Source organism: Solea solea, chromosome 10, assembly GCF_958295425.1.
Source record: "Solea solea chromosome 10, fSolSol10.1, whole genome shotgun sequence".
NCBI classification, from domain to species: domain Eukaryota; kingdom Metazoa; phylum Chordata; class Actinopteri; order Pleuronectiformes; family Soleidae; genus Solea; species Solea solea.
The window spans coordinates 8,323,702-8,346,493 of NC_081143.1; the positions used below are offsets into that span (position 1 = coordinate 8,323,702).

At 39.9% G+C, this 22,792-nt stretch overlaps 4 protein-coding genes across 4 annotated transcripts; 1 reads left to right on the forward strand and 3 right to left on the reverse strand.

Moving 5' to 3' along the window:
• Positions 1-457: 457 nt before the first annotated feature.
• hapstr1b (HUWE1 associated protein modifying stress responses b) lies at positions 458-4,939 on the reverse strand. Its single transcript, XM_058641371.1, has 4 exons — positions 4,519-4,939; positions 2,608-2,688; positions 2,210-2,485; positions 458-2,114 (listed from the first exon to the last, which is right to left on the reverse strand). The coding sequence occupies exons 1-4, from the start codon at positions 4,715-4,717 to the stop codon at positions 1,876-1,878; spliced, it is 795 nt and encodes a 264-aa protein (XP_058497354.1). The 5' UTR covers positions 4,718-4,939; the 3' UTR covers positions 458-1,875.
• A 3,717-nt stretch (positions 4,940-8,656) lies between these two features.
• Positions 8,657-19,158, forward strand: abcg2b (ATP-binding cassette, sub-family G (WHITE), member 2b). Its single transcript, XM_058639698.1, has 15 exons — positions 8,657-8,924; positions 10,319-10,378; positions 10,472-10,589; positions 10,664-10,819; positions 11,149-11,306; positions 11,502-11,653; positions 11,921-12,013; positions 12,491-12,642; positions 12,889-13,040; positions 14,090-14,179; positions 15,125-15,249; positions 16,203-16,357; positions 17,512-17,601; positions 17,707-17,759; positions 17,846-19,158. The coding sequence occupies exons 1-15, from the start codon at positions 8,764-8,766 to the stop codon at positions 17,991-17,993; spliced, it is 1,863 nt and encodes a 620-aa protein (XP_058495681.1). The 5' UTR covers positions 8,657-8,763; the 3' UTR covers positions 17,994-19,158.
• Positions 19,159-19,208: 50 nt separating this feature from the next.
• On the reverse strand, positions 19,209-20,370 carry LOC131466459 (uncharacterized). Its single transcript, XM_058639699.1, has one exon. It carries the CDS (start codon positions 20,348-20,350, stop codon positions 19,397-19,399), a length of 954 nt encoding a protein of 317 aa, XP_058495682.1. The 5' UTR covers positions 20,351-20,370; the 3' UTR covers positions 19,209-19,396.
• Positions 20,371-21,344: 974 nt separating this feature from the next.
• Positions 21,345-22,769, reverse strand: LOC131467493 (cell death-inducing p53-target protein 1-like). The gene is made up of 5 exons (XM_058641446.1): positions 22,623-22,769; positions 22,421-22,501; positions 22,211-22,342; positions 21,606-21,780; positions 21,345-21,517 (listed from the first exon to the last, which is right to left on the reverse strand). The coding sequence occupies exons 2-5, from the start codon at positions 22,488-22,490 to the stop codon at positions 21,400-21,402; spliced, it is 495 nt and encodes a 164-aa protein (XP_058497429.1). The 5' UTR covers positions 22,491-22,501; positions 22,623-22,769; the 3' UTR covers positions 21,345-21,399.
• Between the last annotated feature and the right edge of the window lie 23 nt (positions 22,770-22,792).

Consider the following 22,792-nt stretch of genomic DNA (forward strand, 5'->3'; position numbering starts at 1 on the left):
CTCCTTTTAGTAGACCCTTTGTTCTTCTGCTCTTTGTGATGGATTACAAAACAACACGATAACTCAATTTGTACATTTTGAGCAAAGAACACACTTCACAGGGCAGGCACTGTGACAGTAGCTTTAACTCTTGAGGGTTTTCCCCTTTTATTGAATTCTTTATTTCCTTTCATGCCACTGGCTCACAGTAAATCACAAAACTATCATGAGAATAATCATTCACGCTGACAATGACATAAGACCTTACTGAGCACGTTAGTTCATTTTCAGCAGCCAACATTAAATAGTAGGTAAACACAGGTTACGTTAATCAAGGCATTGTGGCCAAATTAAAATAGCCTTGATTGACGTCAGGATCAACATCAGTTTACCCACATCTACATGGCTGCTGTAAAGGTCTTAAATAGGAGATGACACTACACAGCTTACAGGAAGTAAAAGACAGTCAAAGACAAAGTAGTTAAACACATTAGTTTCTTTAATGTTAGAATTGTTATTATACATGGACATCCCAATGGCTTTGCACTTTTTTACAATATGTACCACATAAAACAGCACCTACATGTTATTTACACACATCACACAAGATTGTTTCACAAAGCAATGTGTGAAACTGGCAAAAGAAAAAAGTGTGTCCAAAGTTGAACTTGTTGAACCATTGAATGCAATTGTCCATGAACTGGTTAGACCAAGTAAAATCCCATCCCCTGGCCCCCACTAATTAACAGAAAACTTCAGTTGTAAAGCTGAAATCACAAGCGTTGCTTCTGAAGTCAAAGAATTGAAATGGCAGCAATGCACTTGGTTAAGTGGCAGTTCAATGGGAGAAATGTGGGTAATATGTAAATTGCAAAATGTCAAACACTGCTACTGGTCTATCAATACAGTCAAATGTATTTTAATGCTGTCAAGGAAACAGCATATTTGGATTTTCTGTAAAACACAGTTAAGGACAATGGTACTTTAAACAAAGCAAGCTTTGTTGGTACTGCATCTTGCCCCACTTACTGTCTACCCACCAATCAAAATGACAGCTAAAATAATCACCACTCTCGTTGTAAACTGAACTGACCTGCTTTGTGATAAAAACCTGGTTTGGGCTTCAAATAGCATATAAAGAAAAAGGGTGAATTTGGGTCAAGAGGGTGCTGGTGCAGAACCCTGCATCCACAAGCAAGCAGACAGACAATTCGTTCACTCACACACACACTGCTGTACAACAACCAGAGATACTGTAACAGCTTCCTCAAAGGCAAGACAAGTACAACACAGTAAGTGGGAGTGCTGCTGTCAGAAATGCAAGCACACGGAGCAGCCGTCAAATGAGACACGCTGAAAAGCGTTTTGGGTGGAGCTGCACAGCAGGGAGCCACTTCAGCCTCAAGGAGCCCCAATAATTCAGTCCTGTCCACAGACGTGGACACAGACAGAGTAGGAGGAAGTACATTTGAGGAACGAGGGGAGACTGACAGCAAACAGTGGGCAATGACCATGTTCATCTGGTCATTGGATGAGAAGCACAAAAGTAGCCTGGCTAATACAAAATGTCTAAATGCAACATTCTGTAATGCAAGGCTTTCAAGTGTGACGTGTGCTCGCTTCAGTATGAGGTCTGGTGAGGGCAAACAAACAGAAGAACAATTTATAGAACTCAAACATGGACAGGATGAGTAAGACAAACTAGTGGCGGTGGGGTAAAAAAATAAGGAGAGAACTATATGGGTTGATAATAAGTATGTTTTTTTTATTTGTAGCATTGTAACTAACATGAATAGGAGGAAGATTTCAAAGGTTGGCCATGGCATCAGTCCTCATCAGCTGTCCAGTGGGCCATTGAGGAGAAGACAGAGGATGGATAAATGATGTAGAAAAGTTTCAGAGCATCCGGTTACGTTTATGAGCAGGTGAGTCTGTGATGACATCACTACAGGGGGCAGAGCTTCGTTTACGATTGGCTGTGGAATCCAAGTGGAGTGCCATTTCCTCCGCAATGAACGTGTTGAGGTCCACATCATGGAGGCCGTTCCTACGACGACTAAGAGACTGGGCAGGGTGAGTTGGGGATCCAGGAGGACCTGAGCGCACAGAAATGCTTGCCATGGCACCGCTGAGACCTTTAAAAAAGACAAAATAAACAAACTGTATGATCTCTAGCATCATATTTTTATAAAGAAAATGACTTCCAAATGAACCGGCCATTTTAACTAACCATGCAGGGCAATGGCCTCTCTGAAGGGCTGCAGGTCAGTCTCCACAGAACTGCCTGTCTCTGGAGGTGATGGTCGACTTGCCGACACCACGGCAACTCTAGGCGTGGCACGAGGTGTCCGCGGAGGTGGCGCTTTGCCACATAGGAAGCTGATTAGGTCCTCTCGCCTGATTGTTCTTCTACGTTTTTTCACCCAAGCAATCATCTCTTTATTTCTGCGCTGGCAGCCTAAATGAATACCCAAGTCATAGCTCCTTTGACGGGCCTCCATACTCTCTGATGGAACACAAAGACAATTGTTTTTAGTAGATGTGGATACCAAAACAAGGTTTACTCTCAAAGAATATAATAAAGAAGAAATCGAGGATTAAAACACGGGTAATAGAGTTGTTACTTGCCTTTGTACAGGTTAGTGACTGCTGTGGCTGCATTCTGGAAGGGCACCCAGAGAGAGAGACCCTGCTGCTGACAAACTCTATCTGTAAATTAGATGCAAAAAAAGTTGATCCAAATACCATACATTTAAAATGCTTTTTGCTGCTGCAAAAATACCCAACTCCCATTACAGATATCACATTTCCTCTCTGGGGAAATTCATATTCAAGCATGAATAGTCAAAAATGGACTGATTTAATCTGATTGCTCTTGTGTATACCCTACGAGAAAACAAACTGGGAACGGGTGGTGAGCATTTTATGGGATACAATTTACATAGCTACTTAAGCACTTACAATTCGCCAAGGGAGGTATCTTTTCGGTGCCGTTAGTTTGCATATTTGTGTGTTTATTGGCAGGGTTACACAAAAACTAACTTTTTTTTACTTTGTCAGAGGATGAGTTAGTTTCATTTGAGTTTCATTGCAATACAGGTATGTATGAGACAATCCAGAACTATAAGCGCTAACATCTATGGCTATTAACAAATGTAATGTCCCATAAAGGGATCTGCTTTGTGTTGGCAAAGAGATCTGCTCTTGCAGCACTTTTTATTTAATTTATGAGATGAGCGGTGACTGTAAATCTTTGTATGCAATATGAAAGGACTGTCTAGTGCATTGCCTTTAGAAATGACTGACTGGTATTCATTTTTGTTAAGGTACAGCTGTGTTATATTCAGTAGGAGTTAAGACACAGAGACATCTTATTAAGCAGGGTTTTACATGAAAAAACTACAAGAAATTCAAGTCAAGAGGCCCAGATGTGTTTAAACGTATTTGTTGATATATCTGTAGAGGAGATCATTTGGTTGCAGTCCAACATCAGATTCAGCACTGTTTGTTATCCGCCCCAGCTATGAAAACATTGGTGCTGACCTTTTTTAGCCTTTGGCATCTTGGAATATATAGTGCTGCTTTAAGTGTACCGTTTAATTCCCTTTACTGGACTATGAAGCTTTAATAAAGCATGACTTGAATTGAGCTAATGTAACGAGTATGTATGATGAGCTGTTATAAAAATTAACCACGTTATCATACGGTTCACTCTATATTATCACAGAAGACAGAATTATCCACACATGATTCAGTTTTGTTAGTTATTTTAGTTTACTTTAATCCGATTTCTAATAGAGGGACCGAAACATAAAATGAGAAACAATTTTCCAGAGCAGGGCAGACATCTCAGGGCACAACGGTTACGTTGATCATTTCGCCATTTTTATTCTGGGTATTAATGACAACACAACAGTGATTGAGGACAACCTTCTGGCCTGTGTACTGGTATAAAATGTATGACTATCGCGTAGACTTTAGACAACCGTCTCACCACAAGAAATCTTGATGCATTTAACCGTCAACAAATGAGTTGTTTTTACTCGGAAAACTCCTCCCATATGGACTCCTCGCCATTTTGACGAGCAAGGTAACTATTAACGTGTGGACAAAATATAGATTGTGTGTGAGAACAAAACATCCACATTAATATACATACGTCGTTGTTTGTTTGAAATAACCTTGACGCGGCTAATTATCTATCCGTGCAGTCCTTACAGTTCGGACCACTATGAAATTAAATCCTGCCCTGACATCCACAGTCTGACATGGTCACCGGCTGGCAGTTTCGGCTACACGGCGTTAGCTTCAACAAAGTGGCGGTAGAACCGGCTCGTGAAAGCGAGTAACACACGTTTAGTAGGAAATATCTTTCTAAATAAAAACACATGCTAGAGTCACTCAACATCGCAGTGAATAATAATAACCAGTTTTCGCAACTAACACAACAGCTGTTAGCCAAGCCGGTGCCCTTTGTGTCTCTATGCGCCCGGCGAAAACGCTAGCTAGCGGGATTAGCTTGGGTTAGCATCTACAGACCTTTGTAGAGCTGAGCCACCGCGGTGGCGGAATTTTGAAACAGGTGCCACAGCTTCTGTTGACTCTGTTCCGTCTCTTCCTCGTTTGAATCACTCCGCTCGGCCTCTGCTAAGCACTGCCGCTCCCAGTTGGAGAACCAATGCTCGGGGCCGTGCTCCTGGATCTGCGTTTCTCCTTCCTCTTTCCTCTTTTCCTCCATAGCTAAAGTGCTAGGCGTTAGCTAGCAGCCCGTGCGCTAGCCTTTCGGTCGATTTACGAGATTGTTTGGTTTGCGGAGACTCCTTTAAGTGTCGTTCTTTAGTGTGCTATGAAAGAATTACGTCACGCAATTCTTTTAAAGGACGTATTTAAGAAAACAGCAGTTATTAGAGCAACATAATGGAGATTTTCTTCCACGCCCGTGGGCTCTCTGTGTTAAACACCCCAAAGTGAAGTACGTAATGACAACATCTAAAAATTTCAGCGACTGGCCACGCCCATTTGGTCGCTGTTCTGAAAGGTGGTTGGTTGCAACGATGTATCATAGGCGGATCCTGGGACCGTTTACGAAGCCTGATTGGTCAACAGCCAGCGAGAGAAAAGGTCAGAGAAAAACAACGTTGATCTAGAGTGCGTGTGGTTGACAATACGCTTGAAATGCAGCATTCTGTGCAGTAGGTGGCAGCCTGAGCATGAAAATGTAGCTCGTCACTCAACGTGGCCAAAAGCGGAACACCCGTGACTGCAATCAGTCTATTTGCACTGGTGACGTTTACACTTGTACTTTAATAAACAAAAACATAATATTCTTGCATATTTATTGCATTATTCTTGCATATTAAAACATCTTTACTTCGATATGTTTAATTTCGATATGCAGTTTAATTATAATGATAATTTGGTGTACTTTACTATATTATTGTTAGTTTTTAGTTGTTTCTGTATTTTATTTCATCTCTGATGTACAGCACTTTGTTTCAGCTGTTATTGTTTTTGAAGTTCTTAAATAAAGTTGGACTGGATTGGAGTATCCAGTAAGTATTCATTTCTAATACTTAAGAAACTATGAGGGAATACATATGGTAATTATCTACTAATAAGACATTATTAAACAAAGATAATATGTTTAACATTATATGAAAGAAAATATAATATTTATATCATTGTTATTTTTCCAATTTTGTTCCTGCAGCCATAGCACCTACATTGTTTTGTTTTTGGCTGTGCAGGTGATCTTTTTCTTTTGGGCCATGCCATATTTTGGCAACCCCCACTCAAGTCACAGTCTTGAAGGCAAGTAACACCCTTCATGGTAGAACTGCTGCAAAGAAGCCACCACTGAGGAAGAAGAAGAAGAAGAAGAAGAAGGAGAAGACATTGCAGTGAAGTGAGTCCATAAAATTCCAAGAAATATGAAGCAAGACCAACACTTTGGTAAAGATGATTATTAGAGATACCAGCCACAGAATCTGTAATTTAACATCACCTCAGATTAGAGACCACATACAGTAAATGCTACCCGGAGTTCAAGTAGCAGACACATCTCGACCTGTTCAGAGGAGACTGTGTGAGTCAAGCCTTCATGGTTGAATTGCTGCAAAGAAGCCACCACTGAGGATGAAGGAGAATAATAATTGTTTGGGGCAAGAAACACAAGAAATGGACATAAGACCAGTGGAAATCTGATCTGATGAGTCCAAGTTTGATATTTTCAGGTCCACTTGTCATGTCTTTGTGAGTTGAAGAAAAGGTGAGCTGGTGGGACACAGAGGATGAGGTGTGATGGTGGAACTCTGCTGGTGACACAGTTAGTGATTTATTTAAAATTCACCTAAAACTTTTAACCAGCAAGACTACCACAGCATTCTGCAGCGGCATACCATACCATCTGGTTTACACTTAGTGCGGATTATGACCCCAAACACAACTCCAGCCTGTGTAAGGCCTACTAGACCAAGAAGGAGAGTGATGGAGTGCTGTGTCAGACGACTTGGTCTCCAAAATCATGCAACATAAACACAACTTTGATGGTTTGGGATGAGTTGGACTACAGAATTAAGGCAAAGTAGCAACATGTGCTCAGAACCTCTGGGAACTCCTTCAAAATGTCACAATTGTGCAAAGATGTCATCAAAGCAAGAAGTAGCTACTTTGAAGAGTCAAGAAATAAAACATACTTTATATCCTGTTTTTGTTTTTTTTTATTACACCATGGTCCCATAAAGTGTTACTTCATAATGTTTATGTCTTTAATATTAATGTACAATTGAGAAAACAAAAATAAAGAATAATCATTGAATGAGAAGATGTGTCCAAACTTTTGACTGGTCTTTATAGCTCTCTAATTCCTTCTTAAAAGGCAGTTATGTGTTGGGAAAACTGTAAACTACTGTAGTAGTTATTATTATTATTATTATTTTCTGGTCACACACTGTAGAAGAAGATAGCAATTATTGAAGAAATTATTGTCACCATTGGAGAATTTGATTGAAAAAAAAAAATGATTTGAGTTTCTTTTCAGATTTTTGAAATATTTTTTGAAATGTTTGAAATTTTCTGAAACTTTTCGCCCATTAGTGGAGAGTGCAAAGCAAAGGCAGTGACTCAGTTTTAGCATTCATTTGTTTTGGGGGCTTTTGCCTTGGCTTACACACATTGTATTGTCTGTTGTGTGGTGTATGATGACGTGTCTGTTGCCTGGCTGCAATCAAATTTCCCCTCTTGGGATAATGAAGTGTGATAATGATAATGATAATGAGTCAGAGTCAGGATGTCTTTATTGTCAATGCACATTCACTCTCTACAATGGAACTGGATGCAAAAGATTTACACATTTTATGTGAATAAAAAAACAAGAATGAAATGGAAAATACAAATAATGTCTCTGTAGCGGATGGATGGATAATAGTGGTGGTGGGGAGGAAGTATCACATCCATACCCTACTAACTGCACCAACAATGTAACTAAGAAAATTATTACAAGTAAGAAACAGCTACCAATGAAAAGCATTGGTGGAAATCAGAGCAAGCGAAGCCGCTGCTTGGTGCCCCCAGATCACCAGGGGGGCCCCCAATATTGTGTGAAGGGGAAAACATTTTAAAATATTAAAAATATCTTGACAACTTTAGATATGTAATGCCATCCTACCAGACTTGAAATTTAGAAATCTAAATAGTGTTGCGCTTAAGTTATTTGGTTCTTCATTACTTTGTAGTTGAAGATTGCTCTTTAAGTGCACATCTGCACATTGTTCTAAGTTTTAAAAGCCAGAGTCATTCAAGTATTTCACTTAATACTTGGTTACTTTTGTGATTTCACTGCCCTCTAAGGTTTAAAAAAAAAAAAAAAAAACAAGACTGGCACTGGTAAAAAATAATGTAATTATAATTAATGCACTTGCAATAATAGTCAAGCACAGGTGATTCTAAGGTGGTGAGAGTGGGGGCCATGGAGGTTATGATAATATGATCTGATACATATTACAACACAAGCTAAAATGTATGCAAAAACATATGCAATTATGTAACTGAAGAGCAATATTGTGCCATATACTACGACTGGGGCCACATGGTGGTCTAGGGGTTAGCACTCTCGCCTTGCAGCGAGAAGACCCGGGTTCGAGCCCCGGTTGGAACAAGGGCCTTTCTGCATGGAGTTTGCATGTTCTCCCCGTGTGTGCGTGGGCTCTCCGGCTTCCTCCCACAGGACACTCTAAATTGACCATAGGAGTGAGTGTGAGAGTGAATGGTTGTTTGTCTCTATCTGTGTGTGGCTCTGCGATGGACTGGCGAACTGTCCAGGGTGTACCCCGCCTACCCCGCGATTGGCACAGCACCCCCTGCGACCCTCTGGTGGAGGATAAAGCGGTAGATGATGACTGACTGATGATACTACAACTGCATACATGTAAATAAACATTCACCATGCATTCATGTAATGTCAGCAGCAGTCACCTGTACACGGTATAAACACTGTCATCTCTTATGAACAGCTACTATCACCTGCTTTATTAGTGGGATTTAAAGTTCAATGCTGCACTATCTTCCTTCACAGCAGCCATAAGTCTATGAGCCACAGATTGAGCCAGTCCAAAGGTCAGATTACTTATAACAAAGGTATTGATTGCCTGCTCGCTCACCTGTCAGACTGCACAGGACACTGTGGGAGAGGGAACGCTCTCCCTCCTTTTCTCTTCCCGTCTTTGTCTCTCCTTAAATCTCACACGCCTTATTTTTATTCCCTGTTTCTCTCTGCTGTTTTTGAAGATGTCTAAGGGCGAGGTGAATTTTTGCAGCAATGAGGAATATTTCCAGGATTTCCAGGAACGAGGGCCAACTCTCTCATTCAGCAACTTGCACTACTGTATTCAGCAGACGAGACTGTGCTTCAAGATTGGTCCTGAAAAACATATCCTCAAAGATGTGAGGTAGGACATCTCTCTCTAACCTGTGTTTATCTACATGCAAGATACTGCTTTCCTGTTTTTATCGAAAGACTTTATGCGTCCTGATAACGACTGCAACTAATGATTATTTTCATGACTGATCTGTTGATTATTTTCTCGATAAATCAAGTAATTTGTTTTGATTGACAAGATGCCAGAAATGTCAAAAAGGGTTGATTCGTGTTTACAAAACCTCAAAATGATGACGTGCTCACAGGTCTTATTCTGTCAACAAACCAAAATGAATCTGTTTAAATAATGTATTTGTTACATGCAGCAAAGAAACCAGGAAAATATTGACATTTAAGAAGCTGAAAACAAAATAATCAATTATTTATATATAGTTGACAGTTAATTTAGTAATGGATTCATCTTGTGGACCATTTTTATCAAAGATTAAAGAAATGCATGTTGTTTTACTGAGCAAGCTGAGAATGAAATAGAAAAAAGGAGGTTATATTGTCATTGTCATGATGGGGGAAACATTAAAATTACTCATAATAGTCTTGTAGTCAGGACCAGACTAACCAAGACCAAAACAAGACTTTTAGGGACCGAGACTGAGAGCAAGACCAAGACCAGTGCATGACAGTCAGTGACAGTCCGGCACAGTTCTACAGCTCAACATTAAACCTTTATTGTGCTTTGTAACACAGCAACATTATTTTTATCTTTAATCATCATTTTAATTTTCTCTTTGCAAAGTACAGGGTCCACGTTTGCGGCTATATTTGATCTATAACTGTGTATTTGGATTCAAATTTGGAATTATTAAGTAAAATCTTATAGAGAAATTGAGGATTTTTAATCACTCTCATGTGATCAACCGGTTTTTTGAAGGTCTTGCTCTCCTCTCAGACTTAGACACAAGTTCCCTCAGTCTTGTCTTGGTCTCAGCCACAGAGGACTGAGGATTGGTCAAGATCGCAACTGATTTATTTGTAAGAGTCATGATCCTTAATTGTTTAGAAAACTTGTATCTTCAAATACATCCAAATACAAGTTTAAATGAAGTAAAGTGAAAGTTTCGTGGATACGAAGAGAAGCTGTGTGTTGATGAAATCAAACGGTCTGTTATAACATGTAAGTCATTTGTGAGATCAAAACTGGTCTTAAGTACAATAATACTATCACTATATTATAGTAAATGTTGTGGAATTATTTCTGAACTATATTGACATAAAACTTGATTCACAATAATTCATTTGTTTCACCATTTGTTTTATGCCTTCAATGTGACATAACAGCTGAAGAAAAGAACTTGAATTAAGCGTGCCATTGCCTGGTTTAAGTTATTTTCTTTGTGAGCATGTAAAAGTGAGACCAGATCATTTCATATGCGAACGGTAAATTACTTTTGTATTGTTTTTTTGCAGTGGCATCATGAGACCTGGCATGAATGCTATCATGGGCGCAACAGGAAGCGGTAAAACATCGTAAGAAACATGTTCTTGTACTTGCACAGGTTCTGTCTCACAAAGATAAATAACCTGAGAAAAAACAAAGCAGTTTGTTTCTCTTCCTTTCAGACTTCTAGATGTAGTTGCAGGAAGAAAAGACCCTGCCGGACTGCGGCAAGGAAAAGTCTTAGTGAATGGAAAAGCTGTCACATCTGAACTCAGGCTCAGCTCTGCTTATGTAGTTCAGGTACACAAATACAAACATTAGAACATGTTGATGGTTGATGCTGTGGATTGTTGTGACTATAGCTGTGTCTCTAGGACGATATCCTGATGGGCACCCTCAGTGTGAGAGAGAATCTGTTGTTCAGTGCCAACCTCCGTCTCAACCCGAAGCAATACTCTACTATGGATAAACACAGCAAAGTAAATGCCATCCTACAAGACCTGGGTCTCACCGACTGTGCAAACACTAAGGTACAGATACAAGCTGGTAATTCTATATTATTCTTACATTCATGTCTTTAAAAGTATAAGTAACAGAACAGGATACTGATGTGTACAAATAATAGACAAATAAATAAACCATAAGTCATATCCATGGTGGCTGACATTTATTTGTTCTGTATAATGATGTGAAGCCTCAATAAAGTTTATTATCTCTGTGGAAAGTTACTCATCACTGGCAACAAGGACCCAATGGTGCATGTTCAAAATGACTTAAATGACAATAACAGGAGTGATCAGTTATAGCCACCCTCTTCTGCTTAGTAACCAAGTGTTGTGTGTGTTGTGTGTGTGAACAGATAGGGACAGAGTTTATCCGTGGTGTATCAGGAGGCGAGAGGAAGAGGTGCAGCATCGGGATGGAGCTCATCACTTCTCCGTCTTTGCTGTTTCTGGATGAACCAACCACAGGCCTGGATTCCAACACGGCAAACTCCCTCATCAAACTGCTGCACGAGTACCACACCATTATTGATTTATCAAACATACAAGACGACACATGCTCATAATCACAGCTGTCACAACTGGAATTAACATTCACTTTGGTCAGATCTCTGCTCCAGCAGCACTTTCATTGTCATCTGCCATCTTTGTGTTGATGATGATGATATATGGTTTGGTTTTAATAGTTTTTTTTGAAATGTGTGTCCAGCATGTCCAGGAGAGGTAAGACTGTGATCTTCTCCATCCACCAGCCACGATATTCCATCTTCAAACAGTTTGATCATCTGACCCTGATGCATAAAGGGGAGGTGGTGTATGCAGGAGCAGCGGACCATGCACTGGAATACTTATCAGACCTTGGTACATAGTGTGCGTGTGTGTCATCTTGTTTGTTAATGTAGTGTTTGTTTTTATAAACACTGAATGAGCACAGATAATGTAACGAAACGTAACATAACGCAACGTAACGTAACATTCTGATGCTCTACAATATTTTAAATGTCTATCTTCCAATTCAATTCTTGACCTGTCAGGGTGTTGCACACTTGTGTGGTGGATATTTGTACATGTGTCATTCTGTGGTTGTTGTTTTACATTAATATTGTGGGGGTGTTTTTTGGGGGACAGGCTACCAAATTGAATCCTTCAACAACCCTGCTGATTTCTTTATGGATGTCACAAATGGAGAGGCAAAATCAACAATTATGTCGATCTCTGCAGGTACGATTACGCATACTACACGCACACAAACACAGTGTTAAATGAATTACCCACTAAGGATGTTGCTTACGAGGGGAATTTTACAAGTCTAAATAATCCCAATGACTGAATTTGGTCAGAAATTCAACATCATTAGATGTTTTTTAGGACAATGCGACTATTCTGTCAGTAGAATTTTAACATTTGTATTTGTATTTAATATTTTATATTTATACGTATATATAAATATTGAAATAAATACACTTTTAAAAAAACGTTCTGTTCTAAACTGTATATTGGAAAAACATCAAACAAGAGACATTGTATTTAATGTGTAGCTTTCAGCATTAACCAAAACACCTTGACATTTCACCGACCAAAAACCAAACCCTATTCACTGAGAAGAGATAATGACTGTTGTAAAAAAAAAGAGTGAGGGAGAGAGAAAACCTTCACACTGTCTGCTTTCATCTACAACATTGTCCTGTCTTTCCACAGATGACAGTCAAAATCCTTTGGCATCAAGGTATCGCCAGTCCTCACTGTGCCAGAGAGTCCTTGAGGAGCTAGGCCGTTTAAACCTGAGCAGTGCTGAACGCGACAAAGGTCAAGATGAGCCAGTTGACTATGCAACCTCTTTTCTTTATCAGGTCAGCCTGCTCTGCATCGAAAGATAAAGAAATCACTGCTCATATAAGTTCATTATAAATGTACGATTGACAGAAACTGAAATGAATTCATACTGTGATGAGGCAGACTGTGTCAATCAGCTGTGAGGTCAGTGTGCTTGGCTGCCCGCTCAGTGAACCCAGTTTATCTTTTGATTGTCATTGTGGCCATAAAGTAATTCCCTTTGTGTGTGTGTGTGTGTGTGTGTGTGTGTGTGTGTGAAACAGTTACGTGTTGTGTGCGGCAGGACAGTGCGGAACTCTCTGAGGAACCCTCAGACCTCTTATGCCCAGCTGGCTCTCACCATCACTTTTGCTCTTCTGGTGGGGCTCATTTATTACCAGATGCCACTGTCGCTGCCTGAGGCGATACAGAACAGGTACTGATGTGGCAAACCTGCTTTATAAAAGCCAACAGTTGTATCTGCTCTCTATGTTCACCTCTGTGCACTCCTCCTCCTCCTCCTCCTCCTCCTCAGCTCATCTGAAAGAACAAATTGAAACATAATGGTTTTATTTCTTATTTAATAAGTCAGGCAGACTCAAGAGTTCCCTTCCAAGAAAGACCCATGAATAAAGGAGCACTTATGAAACAAAGAACTCAGCATAATAGCAATTATGCTGAATCATAGAGCACATGAAATACAGCTTTAACATCTCCAATGGTGATGTAGCTTTCACGTTTGAGTTCACCCAATTTATTTATTTATTTATTGAAGTTCATTGTACAATGCATACAATCCTCACTTCAGTCAATGCAGATCTCTACATTGTCATCTTTACAGTGTGGATACATTTCATGGAATGCATTGTCATACGTACACGTACTGCAGAAATATCAACAATATGAGGGAAAAAAGAGAAGCAGAAGATTCAAAATAGCCGGCAAACACAACAAAAAAAGAATAGAGTTAGAGAAGAATAACATTATTACATTTAAACCAGTTCTGAGGACAGCTTCAAATCAGTTTCTTTGTTCTTTTCTGGAACATATTTTGCATGTCATATGCAGGAAAATGTGAAGAGACAACAATATTATAATATTATTATAATATTTGTTTTAAATGAAAGTATAAAACTGATTAAAAAAATAGAATTATAGATTCTTTGTGATATTCTTTGGAATCTGTGTAAATGTGTGGTAAAGACTCCATTTAAAACTAGATATTTCACACTTGTACCTTTCACCTTCATGTATATAAACAAGTGTTGGGACGTGACACCTGGAATCATGTCAAAATTAGTGAGATAAGAAGCCTTGGTGTCAAGGTGAGGAAACATGCTTTTATGATGCTGCAATGCTATGTGATACTCTGGTTTATGGAGAGAAGACACCCAACAGATTGTTTTTTGCTGACATTTTCTGATTGATTGTCTATCAGAGGAAATGATATTAAGATAACATGATCGCTCTCTTTCTCAACCACAGGTCCGGAGCGTTCTTCTTCCTCATCATTAACATGGTGTTTGCGAATCTCTCTGCTGTGGAACTCTTCATAAACGAAAGGGTGATCTTCATGTGAGTGAAAGAGAGTGTTGATGTATGTACAGACAGTAAGTGTCTGTTTTGTAATGTCTAATTTCATCTGCTGTTTGGAGCAGAAGGCTGAAATGAAGCTCCAGTAGGTTGTTACAGTTTTACACCTATTGTGCATGTGATCTGGATTTAAACATATTTGATGCCAACAGTGGTCAGTGTGTCTAATGAATGTCTTGGTATAGGAAGAACTGCTGATCAATAAATGATACACAGCAGAGGTCTCAAACTTGTGGCCCGTGATTTCATGTTGCCCATCACTTAGTATTGAGTTATAATGAGGTATTAATTATTGTTATAGTGATGGTGATTGGTCTTGTCCTTGAATACACAAAGAAAGATTAAAGTTTGATGCTGTATAAAACAGGTCTCAAACTCATGGCCCATGAGCCACAAGTGGCCCTCCCATTAATTCTAATGTGGCCTGTGGCCTGTGGCCTGCTACTTAATAATATGGTTATAATAGAGTTATTTCTGTGTGTTTCTTTGAGTCATTTAGTGTCATGAATACATTTTTTATTGTGAACTATTTCATTCCATACCAACACAGACACTTTTATTTTGAAATACCTGGCTCCGCTAGGACATTGGAATGGAAAAACTTTAGTGCAAAGCTGTTTTGAGTGGTCATCAAGACTAGAAAAGCACTATATAATTACAAACCATTTACCATTACCATCATGATGGAATATCGTAATATGATTTTAAGCTCATATTGCCCACTCCAACTGAAAGGTTGATTTTTTCCAAATAAAAGTTGGATTTTTATTCTCTTGACTGGCCCCCTACTGGCCAGATTAGATGTTCTGTGGCCCCAATGTCATTTGGCTGTATGATCTCATGTCAAGAACTGTCATTGTTTGTGTTTATCAGTTTCTTGAGAGTCTTCCATAATGCTTTTCTTTTCTCCCCTTATTTTTTTCCAAGTCATGAAAACTCAAGCGGCTATTATCGCACCTCCGTCTACTTCCTGTCCAAGATCTTTGCTGACCTGATCCCCAACCGAGTGATCCCCATCATTGTGTTTTCATGCATCACCTACTTCATGATGGGTAATTATTTACCTGAGTTCGAGCACCATATTATTATTGTGCTCATTTGCACAATGCACATTTTCTCTTCGTGACATACGGTATGCCATTGCACTCCTTTATGCCATTCCTTTACTATTGCACTATTTTTTTCCCCCACTGTTGCACATTTTACATTTTATGTTTACATTCCATTTTATGTTTAGAATATTTGTTTGTATTGCTGCTATGTTAAAACAATTTCCCCTTGGGGATGAATAAAGTATTTCTATTCTATTCTATTCTATTCTATAATATTACTTAAGTAAAAGTCTTAAGTATCAAATGTAATTTTCTGATATAAAATGTACTCAAGTTTTAGAAGGGATGCAAAGGTCAGCTGATATTGGCACAGCCCCCGGTAGATAGATAATGGATGGATGGAAGTTTTAGAAGTAAAAGTATTAAAAGGAGTAAGGATTGAGCCATGGTAGCTCAGTGGTAGGGCTGTGGAAGGTTGTGGGTTCAATTCCTTCTGCTCACGTGTAAAAAATCACCAAGACTAGAAAAGCCAACTCTTTCTGATTTTGTTTGGTAGTAACAAGTAACAAAGATAGTTAAGTGGAGTAAAAGTAAACGTTGGTAGAAATACGAATTACAAAGTACAGATATGTGAATTTTGTACTTAAGTACAGTAACAACAGTAACAGTTACTACCAAATAAAATCAGAAGAAGAAGAAGAGTTGGTAATGGTCTGTATTTATTTCTTGTCTTGATGAGCTGCTTTACGCTACAGTTTTGCCATTGACACGCTTCAACAAGGGGGTAAGAGCCTTGCTCAAGGTCATATAGACTAGCCGAGCCAGGAATTTAACCCACAACCTTCCAGTTGAATGACAACTCACCCTTCCACTGAGCTACCATGGCTCAATCCTTACTTTTTTAATACTTTTACTTCTAAAACTTATAAACATTTTATGAACCTGTCTTCCAGGTCTGAGGTCTGGCGTTGAGGCCTTCATGTGTTTTGTTCTGACCATGTCTCTGGTCAGTCTGGCAGGAGTGGGCTTGGCTTTCCTCGTCTCGGCAAGTGTTTCGACATTTGCCATGGCTAACGTCTTAATTGCTCTGCCCTTGGTCTTCATGATGGTGAGTCACAGAGACACACACACTGTCCCACATACACCAGGCTTATACATGCGGTGTTTTTATGAGGGTAGAGTCGAGACGTACTGATTTTCATGATTTGTGAAACCAATGAAGACCAACAATTGCATTGACTGAAGCTCAAAACCCACTTGGTGTTCCCTGGCCATCTATAACAGTTGGCAATTTTTTAATTGACCTTGTTTCCGTGTTTTATTGTTTTTTTATATTGCTTTTAGTTTATATTGTTGTTTCATATGTTGTTGTTTCATATTTCTGTTCTATGTATTTATGCAATGTACAACACTGGTTGCTTTTAAATGTCCTATAGAATTGATTTGGATTGGATTTGTTTGGCTCTTGGGTTATATAGTGAATACATTCTTATTGCTGACCCTTTTTTATTTTCAGTCAGTGGAGTGGAGCAGTAGTGGTTAGCACGCTTGCCTTTTCTTCATGAAGTTTGCTTGTTCTCCCCGTGTGTGCATGTTTTTTTTCTGCGGGCTCTCTGGCTTCCTCCCACAGTCTAAAAACATGCAATATGGGGATTAGATAAATTAGACTTGACCGTAGGTGTGAGAGTGAATGGTTGAATGGTTGTTTGTCTCTATGTGGCCCTGCAATGGACTGGCAAACTGTTCAGGGTGTACCCCGCCTATCACCCTATGTCAGCTGAGATTGGCACAGCACCCCCCGCGACCCTCCTGTTGAGGATAAAGCTGTAGAAAATGGATGGATGGATGGATGGAGTAGAGCACTGGAGTCCATCTAGGAACTGGGCTGAGTCTCAGACACATGTAATGGGGACTCGACTCGGGCTCAGTCCTATTTCACCTTCTGCTCCACCTCTCCGTTTTGCATGTTCACGTGTAGGCAGAGTGTGTCCTGATTCTTGTTAAAATGGGCGTGGGGTGAAGAGATATTTTTTGTTTTGTCGTGTTTTGTTTTTAAACAACGGCATGTTGAATCTTTGTCAAAAAACATTTAGCCACTTACGAGATGATGTGTCACATTCTTGAAGGGGTAGAGGTAAAAATGAGACATGGAATTGGGCCTTGGACTTGAACACTGGGGCCTTGAAAAAGGTTTTAGTGACTCGACTACAACACCGGTGATGTGAGTAATTCTTTGCCTCATTCCCTTTTTACACCCTGTAGGTTTTCGGTGGCTATCTGGTCAGTCTCAACAGTATGCTGAGCTGGCTGTCCTGGCTGCAGTGGATCAGTATCTTCAAATACGGACTGGATGTAAGTGGAGGAACAGGAGCAGGGCTGTGGTTACAGGACTGCATTTAGCAGGTCTTTATCTGAAGTGTGAAGAGTTGTTTAGCCCCCTCTGCTCGTCTCTCTCAGGCTGCATTCATCAACGAAATGAGAGGACAGACGTTCTACAGCAACCGCACAATGTGAGTGTGATAGCCACTCCTTTAAACACAATTACCGCATCCCATACAAACACACACACACTGAGCTTCTCTAATCTATACTGCAGCATCCCAGGCGAGGTGTTCCTGGATCTCCGGGGCCTGGATTACTCTGCGTGGGGCTTCTGGCAGAACCATGTGGCTCTGCTGGGAATCACATTTGTCTGTATGTCTCTGGCCTATGTGCAGCTGCGACGAATCAACCGCTGGAAATGACACCTCTCCATCAGTTTTTATACATCTGTCTTCATCTGGTTTATGTAGCAGAAGAGAAGAAGAAAAAAACTTTAAACCAGTGTTTCAGTGTTTCTGCAGCATACTGTCGATAATTTCATTTATTTTAAATCCAAATATTTGGCCAACACTCATTCCTCTCTCTCTCTCTCTCTCAAACATAAACAAAAACATGTGATGTAACATTTGACACCCCGGTGGATAAGCTGCCACTAAGCACACATGGTCTGTGCATTAGGGACTGTACAGCAACAGCTAAGCCCTAACAAAGCCACTTAAACTCTGTGTGTGAGTCCATACAGCACAGAAAACACTCTGAAGTTCTTTTTGACTTATTTATTTATTTTTATTTCGATCCTATTTTACTTTTTCAAAAACCATGTTCTCCATGTTAAGAATAAATAAGATTATTTAATTCATGACATGAGAATTATAATTATATTTTGAGTGCAGTACAAACTTCAGCTGCAAAATGATTACAGTGACAAAATAAACATAAACATTAAATAGAAGTAAAGACGCTTAGAAAAGATACACACACAACAGATATAATGAACTCCCTGAATCTCAGTTTTCTCCATGACTCCATTTAAACTGAATTGTACACACTGTCTGTCATTACATATAGATAAAATATGTATTATCGACTTTATGGCTTCACTGTTCTGTCAGATTGTAGTATTTCTATTCTTGTGTCATTTTGTACATGCATTTCAAAACCATCAAACCATTTTATGGACACACATGTAAATGTAACAGCAGGGCAGAAAGATTTGAAGAGAATGCTGATTTTATTTTTTTATTTTTTTTTTTAAATAGTATGTATATTGTCCAGGAAGAGACAAGAAACAACAACAAAAAACAGAAAGATCTGTGAGCTCCAGTCTGGTGTTCTGTGTCTGAAGCTGCATCCCGTAGAGTAACACGGTCAGTTTTCTTTCCAAGTGCATCACAGTGAGTCTCATAAAAATAAAAATAATGAGTCAGCCTTGGATAAACATGAAAAAAACAGTTTTGCCTGCCTGTATCTTTGAAGCACTAACTAGTAGTGCATCATCTACCTTGTTGGAAAGCTCATGTAGATCAGTGTAGGATTCATTTTGTTTTCTCAAAATCACATTAAAGACAACATTACTGGTTACTTGAACCCGCAGTGCATTGTTCTCATTATGACTCTAGAGGTGGAACAGCTGCAATCCAGCAAATAACCCGACAACCTGCAGTGATTGAGTCCAAATCTAATGTAATAAAGATCATTATTCAGGTGATCAGCTGAGCAACGATAATCAGTAAAGAAGGGAACATCGAACACAAAGTAGCCCACACAAAAATAGAAAATGTAGTTAATTCCCCAACGTTGGGCCTCCATACATCTCATTTTACCCTCAGAAACTATTTACACCGTGTGCACTCTTAATCAAGCTCTTCCCCACTGTCACTGGTGTGTTCTCCAGCCCACGGAGCCACTCGGTACATTTCAAAACCACGCGCTCATCCACACCACAGTCCCCTTCTTCCTCATACTCCACATCATCATACTTGTGTTGCTCGTTCAGGAGTGAGATTTTCAGAAATGAGCTTATGTCTCCCAGTTCAGCCACACTGGTGTTTCTCACAGCTGCTGTGCTGTTGGGCGTGCTTTGTTTCTGCGCTGCCGTTTGATTCCTTTTACAAACGTTTTCCCTTCTGCGTCTGGAATCTGTGGCATTTCCAGGAGCAGCAGCAGCAGCAGCACTTTCAGCATTTCTGGCTGCTGAACGCTGACGTCTCTCACTGTTCCTGCGCTGCAGCAGCAGAACAGCCTCAGGTGTGAGTGTCAGGGTGAAATGGGCCGCCTCCTCATGTCTGCTCCTTCTCTTCACCTCTGATTCACTCTTCACAAAACTCTGGCCCCCTTTTTTCGACTGCTGTGTCTTAGACAGAGACTCACCTGAGATGGACGCAGGGAAGCTGTCAGTTTGTGATGAGGGCAACAATCTGTCCTTTCTCTTTGCATGCACCTCTGCTCCTGTTGTCAGGTGACTCCTGGCTTGGCTCTTTTTCCCCAGCTGTTTAAGGTTCAAAGTCAGTCTCTCCTTCACTGAGCTGCCTTTGTCTTCTCTTCGGTCCCTCGTCTTGTCCAAAGTAGGAGTAGATGAAGAGCTGCTGACAGCTCTCTCCTTCCCTGTCAGTCCAGACACAGAGCGTGCAATCGTCACAGGTGGTATGAACGGCATTTTGGCAACACACAGTATCAGGTAGGACAGGAATTCTGTTGTGTGGCTAAAATGCTGGAAGAACAAAGAAGAGGAAACCAATTTACTGAGGGAAGTGACATACTCTGAGGCATCCTTGGCCATGCAGGGAACAGCACGTAGCTCATGTGCTGCTGCTGGGATCCAAAAGTGCTCATCTACTGTACAGCAGAACAGCCGACATCCTCACAGCATCTTCTGCTATCCGAGCAGCGGGAGGGGCGTGGCATGGCTCACCTCAAAAGGCGTGTATGACCTCCTGAGAGGGGAATGATGGGTTTTGCTGTGTCTCACATGCCCATTGCTCTAAGGCTCAATGATCTAAAAAAAGACTTGACTTCTAATCCTATGGTGTTATCACTGAGAGCATGTTCACTACACAAAGTATGCTGTCATGCAGGCTTAACTGACATGCTGTGTTGATGATTTAAACTGTGTAACTCAACTGTGCAATGCAAACTTATAGGTGCCAACAGTGAAATCAGAAACCAAGTAAAATTAACATGTAGTCATCATTTCACCGATCTAAAAGGGGGCCACACCAGGTGCTGCTGGCAAGTTCTGACGCACGTGAACAAGTGATTCTCCAAAGTTCAATTCAATCCAACCAGAAAACAACTTTCTTATGCAGACCAATATAATAACAAATCTTTATACATGGTCAAAAAACTGCATCTCTCCTCCGAGTTGAGCAACAACAATGCTCCATCACCTTGTCGTAACAAAAATGGCTTTGCAAAACAAATGTTCTATTAAAGAATATTTTTACTAAAATAAGTTACACACACACACACACACACAGTATATACTTATTATATACACTTTATTTAATAGAGCAAAATACTAATACAAGTTTTTCCCCACAAAATTCTGCTTCATCCCAAGTGTCTCCATTGGCGATCATCAGATGAATGACTGATTTTTGGTGTCTGTATATTTGTTTAGTTCATTTTTATGAAACAGACAATACCAAATAAAGATTGTCACAGAAAACATTTATTCAATACACGTTACAAAAAACATGTTAAAACATTTAATTAAAAACAGATTAATACTTACAGTTCTTAAACACTTTCATCTTTTTTTGTAATTATCTGGATTGACTTTGATACATATGTAAGCATTTTGCTGCAGTGATCACAAATGCCCCAAAGTCAGCCACAACACGTCTTCTTGTGCACGTGGAGAACCCGTCCACAGCGAGGACAAGAGTGATGGGCATCCTTGAAGTGGTTCACAAAAAATGGAATCAAGCAGCATCCCAACACCAACCTGTGACACAAACTATACATCAGTCCATGTGTGCAAGTCACTGATTCTGGTTAATTACATAACTTGATTAGAAAGCGAATCTCCTCACCCGCACAGCACAAACACAAGACACATGAGCCACGCGTGTGTCCCTACTTTGTAGGAGACCTGCGTGGTGACCTGTGTCTGACAGGAGGGGCAGATGGTCAGGCCCGGAGAATGATGCAGTTCTACCTCATAGCTCATAAACTTTGGCCTAGGGGTGGATAGAGGCGGGCCAGACACTGGAGAGTGGATAACAGGGCAAAGAAACTTATTTCTGAGCATAGTTATTTTCTTGAAGCACAGCATAAAGTAACTGCTATATTACATAAATATATCTTTCTTAAAAAAATGTATAATGTATTGGTGTAATACCTATAAAATGCAAAACACATTTTCACTCAAAGGGTTAAAAGAATCATCACATAATTCTACTTATAATGAACTAAGTAACACATTATTCCTGTACCTACAGACATAAAAAATGTACAACACTTTTATGTTTAAAAATAAAATTTGTATTTTAAATTACAATGGACAAACATCTCTAAAAAAACACATCACTGAATCGTCACTGAAAATCAACGCTTTAGTGGGAAGGAAAGCATGTTGCTAAATGGCATACAGATGTGTATGTTAAAAATGGAGGCCGAGTTTAAAGTAAGCATGCACCTGGAACAGGCAAGTGAGTCTGATTGAAGTGGCCTTCTCCTGGGGAATAGGAGAAAGAAGGAGGTGGTGGTGGTGGAGGAGGACTGAAGGGTGAATGGATATGGTAGATCTTCACATTTGTTTGACACTCATCTGGAAAAACACATTTAATTAATTGAAGTACTTGGCAAGTGCTCGTTTTAGACTCTAAGCACGATGAGCATGTTTTACCTGGTAAGAAGTAAGGTGGAGGTGAAGGAAATGCCTCATCTGCTTTTGATAATGTCTCCATTTGTTGCATGGGCTCATGCACTGCAAGAAAAAAAGAGAGAGAGAGTAATGTGTTCTGATGTTTGCAGCCAGCAGCAGTTAATTTGCTGGCCTGCCAGGTGCAACTGATTGGAGGCTTCTGATTGGTTAGAAAACATATTACCCAGAAGTCAATGGCAGGATGGTGTTGTCCTCCTCAGTCCTTATATTTACTGCAGTAAACACAAACAAACAATTAATGAATTAAACTACAATAGAATAGCTCACTATCTATCTATCTATCTATCTATCTATCTATCTATCTATCTATCTATCTATCTATCTATCTATCTA

What these genes read in the sequence shown, in the direction of transcription:
- hapstr1b (XM_058641371.1), bottom strand. Translation starts at nt 4,717, where the DNA reads ATGGAGGAAAAGAGGAAAGAGGAAGGAGAAACGCAGATCCAGGAGCAC. An exon ending in GGTGGCTCAGCTCTACAAAG is followed by an intron (nt 2,689 to 4,518) that starts GTCTGTAGATGC and finishes TCTAATTTACAG; the next exon opens with ATAGAGTTTGTCAGCAGCAG. An exon ending in AGTCACTAACCTGTACAAAG is followed by an intron (nt 2,486 to 2,607) that starts GCAAGTAACAAC and finishes GTGTTCCATCAG; the next exon opens with AGAGTATGGAGGCCCGTCAA.
- abcg2b (XM_058639698.1), top strand. Translation starts at nt 8,764, where the DNA reads ATGTCTAAGGGCGAGGTGAATTTTTGCAGCAATGAGGAATATTTCCAG. An exon ending in CCGACTGTGCAAACACTAAG is followed by an intron (nt 10,820 to 11,148) that starts GTACAGATACAA and finishes GTGTGTGAACAG; the next exon opens with ATAGGGACAGAGTTTATCCG. An exon ending in TTCTACAGCAACCGCACAAT is followed by an intron (nt 17,760 to 17,845) that starts GTGAGTGTGATA and finishes TCTATACTGCAG; the next exon opens with CATCCCAGGCGAGGTGTTCC.
- LOC131466459 (XM_058639699.1), bottom strand. Translation starts at nt 20,350, where the DNA reads ATGGCCAAGGATGCCTCAGAGTATGTCACTTCCCTCAGTAAATTGGTT.
- LOC131467493 (XM_058641446.1), bottom strand. Translation starts at nt 22,490, where the DNA reads ATGCAACAAATGGAGACATTATCAAAAGCAGATGAGGCATTTCCTTCA. An exon ending in TCCACCTTACTTCTTACCAG is followed by an intron (nt 22,343 to 22,420) that starts GTAAAACATGCT and finishes GTGTTTTTCCAG; the next exon opens with ATGAGTGTCAAACAAATGTG. An exon ending in GACTCACTTGCCTGTTCCAG is followed by an intron (nt 21,781 to 22,210) that starts GTGCATGCTTAC and finishes TCCACTCTCCAG; the next exon opens with TGTCTGGCCCGCCTCTATCC.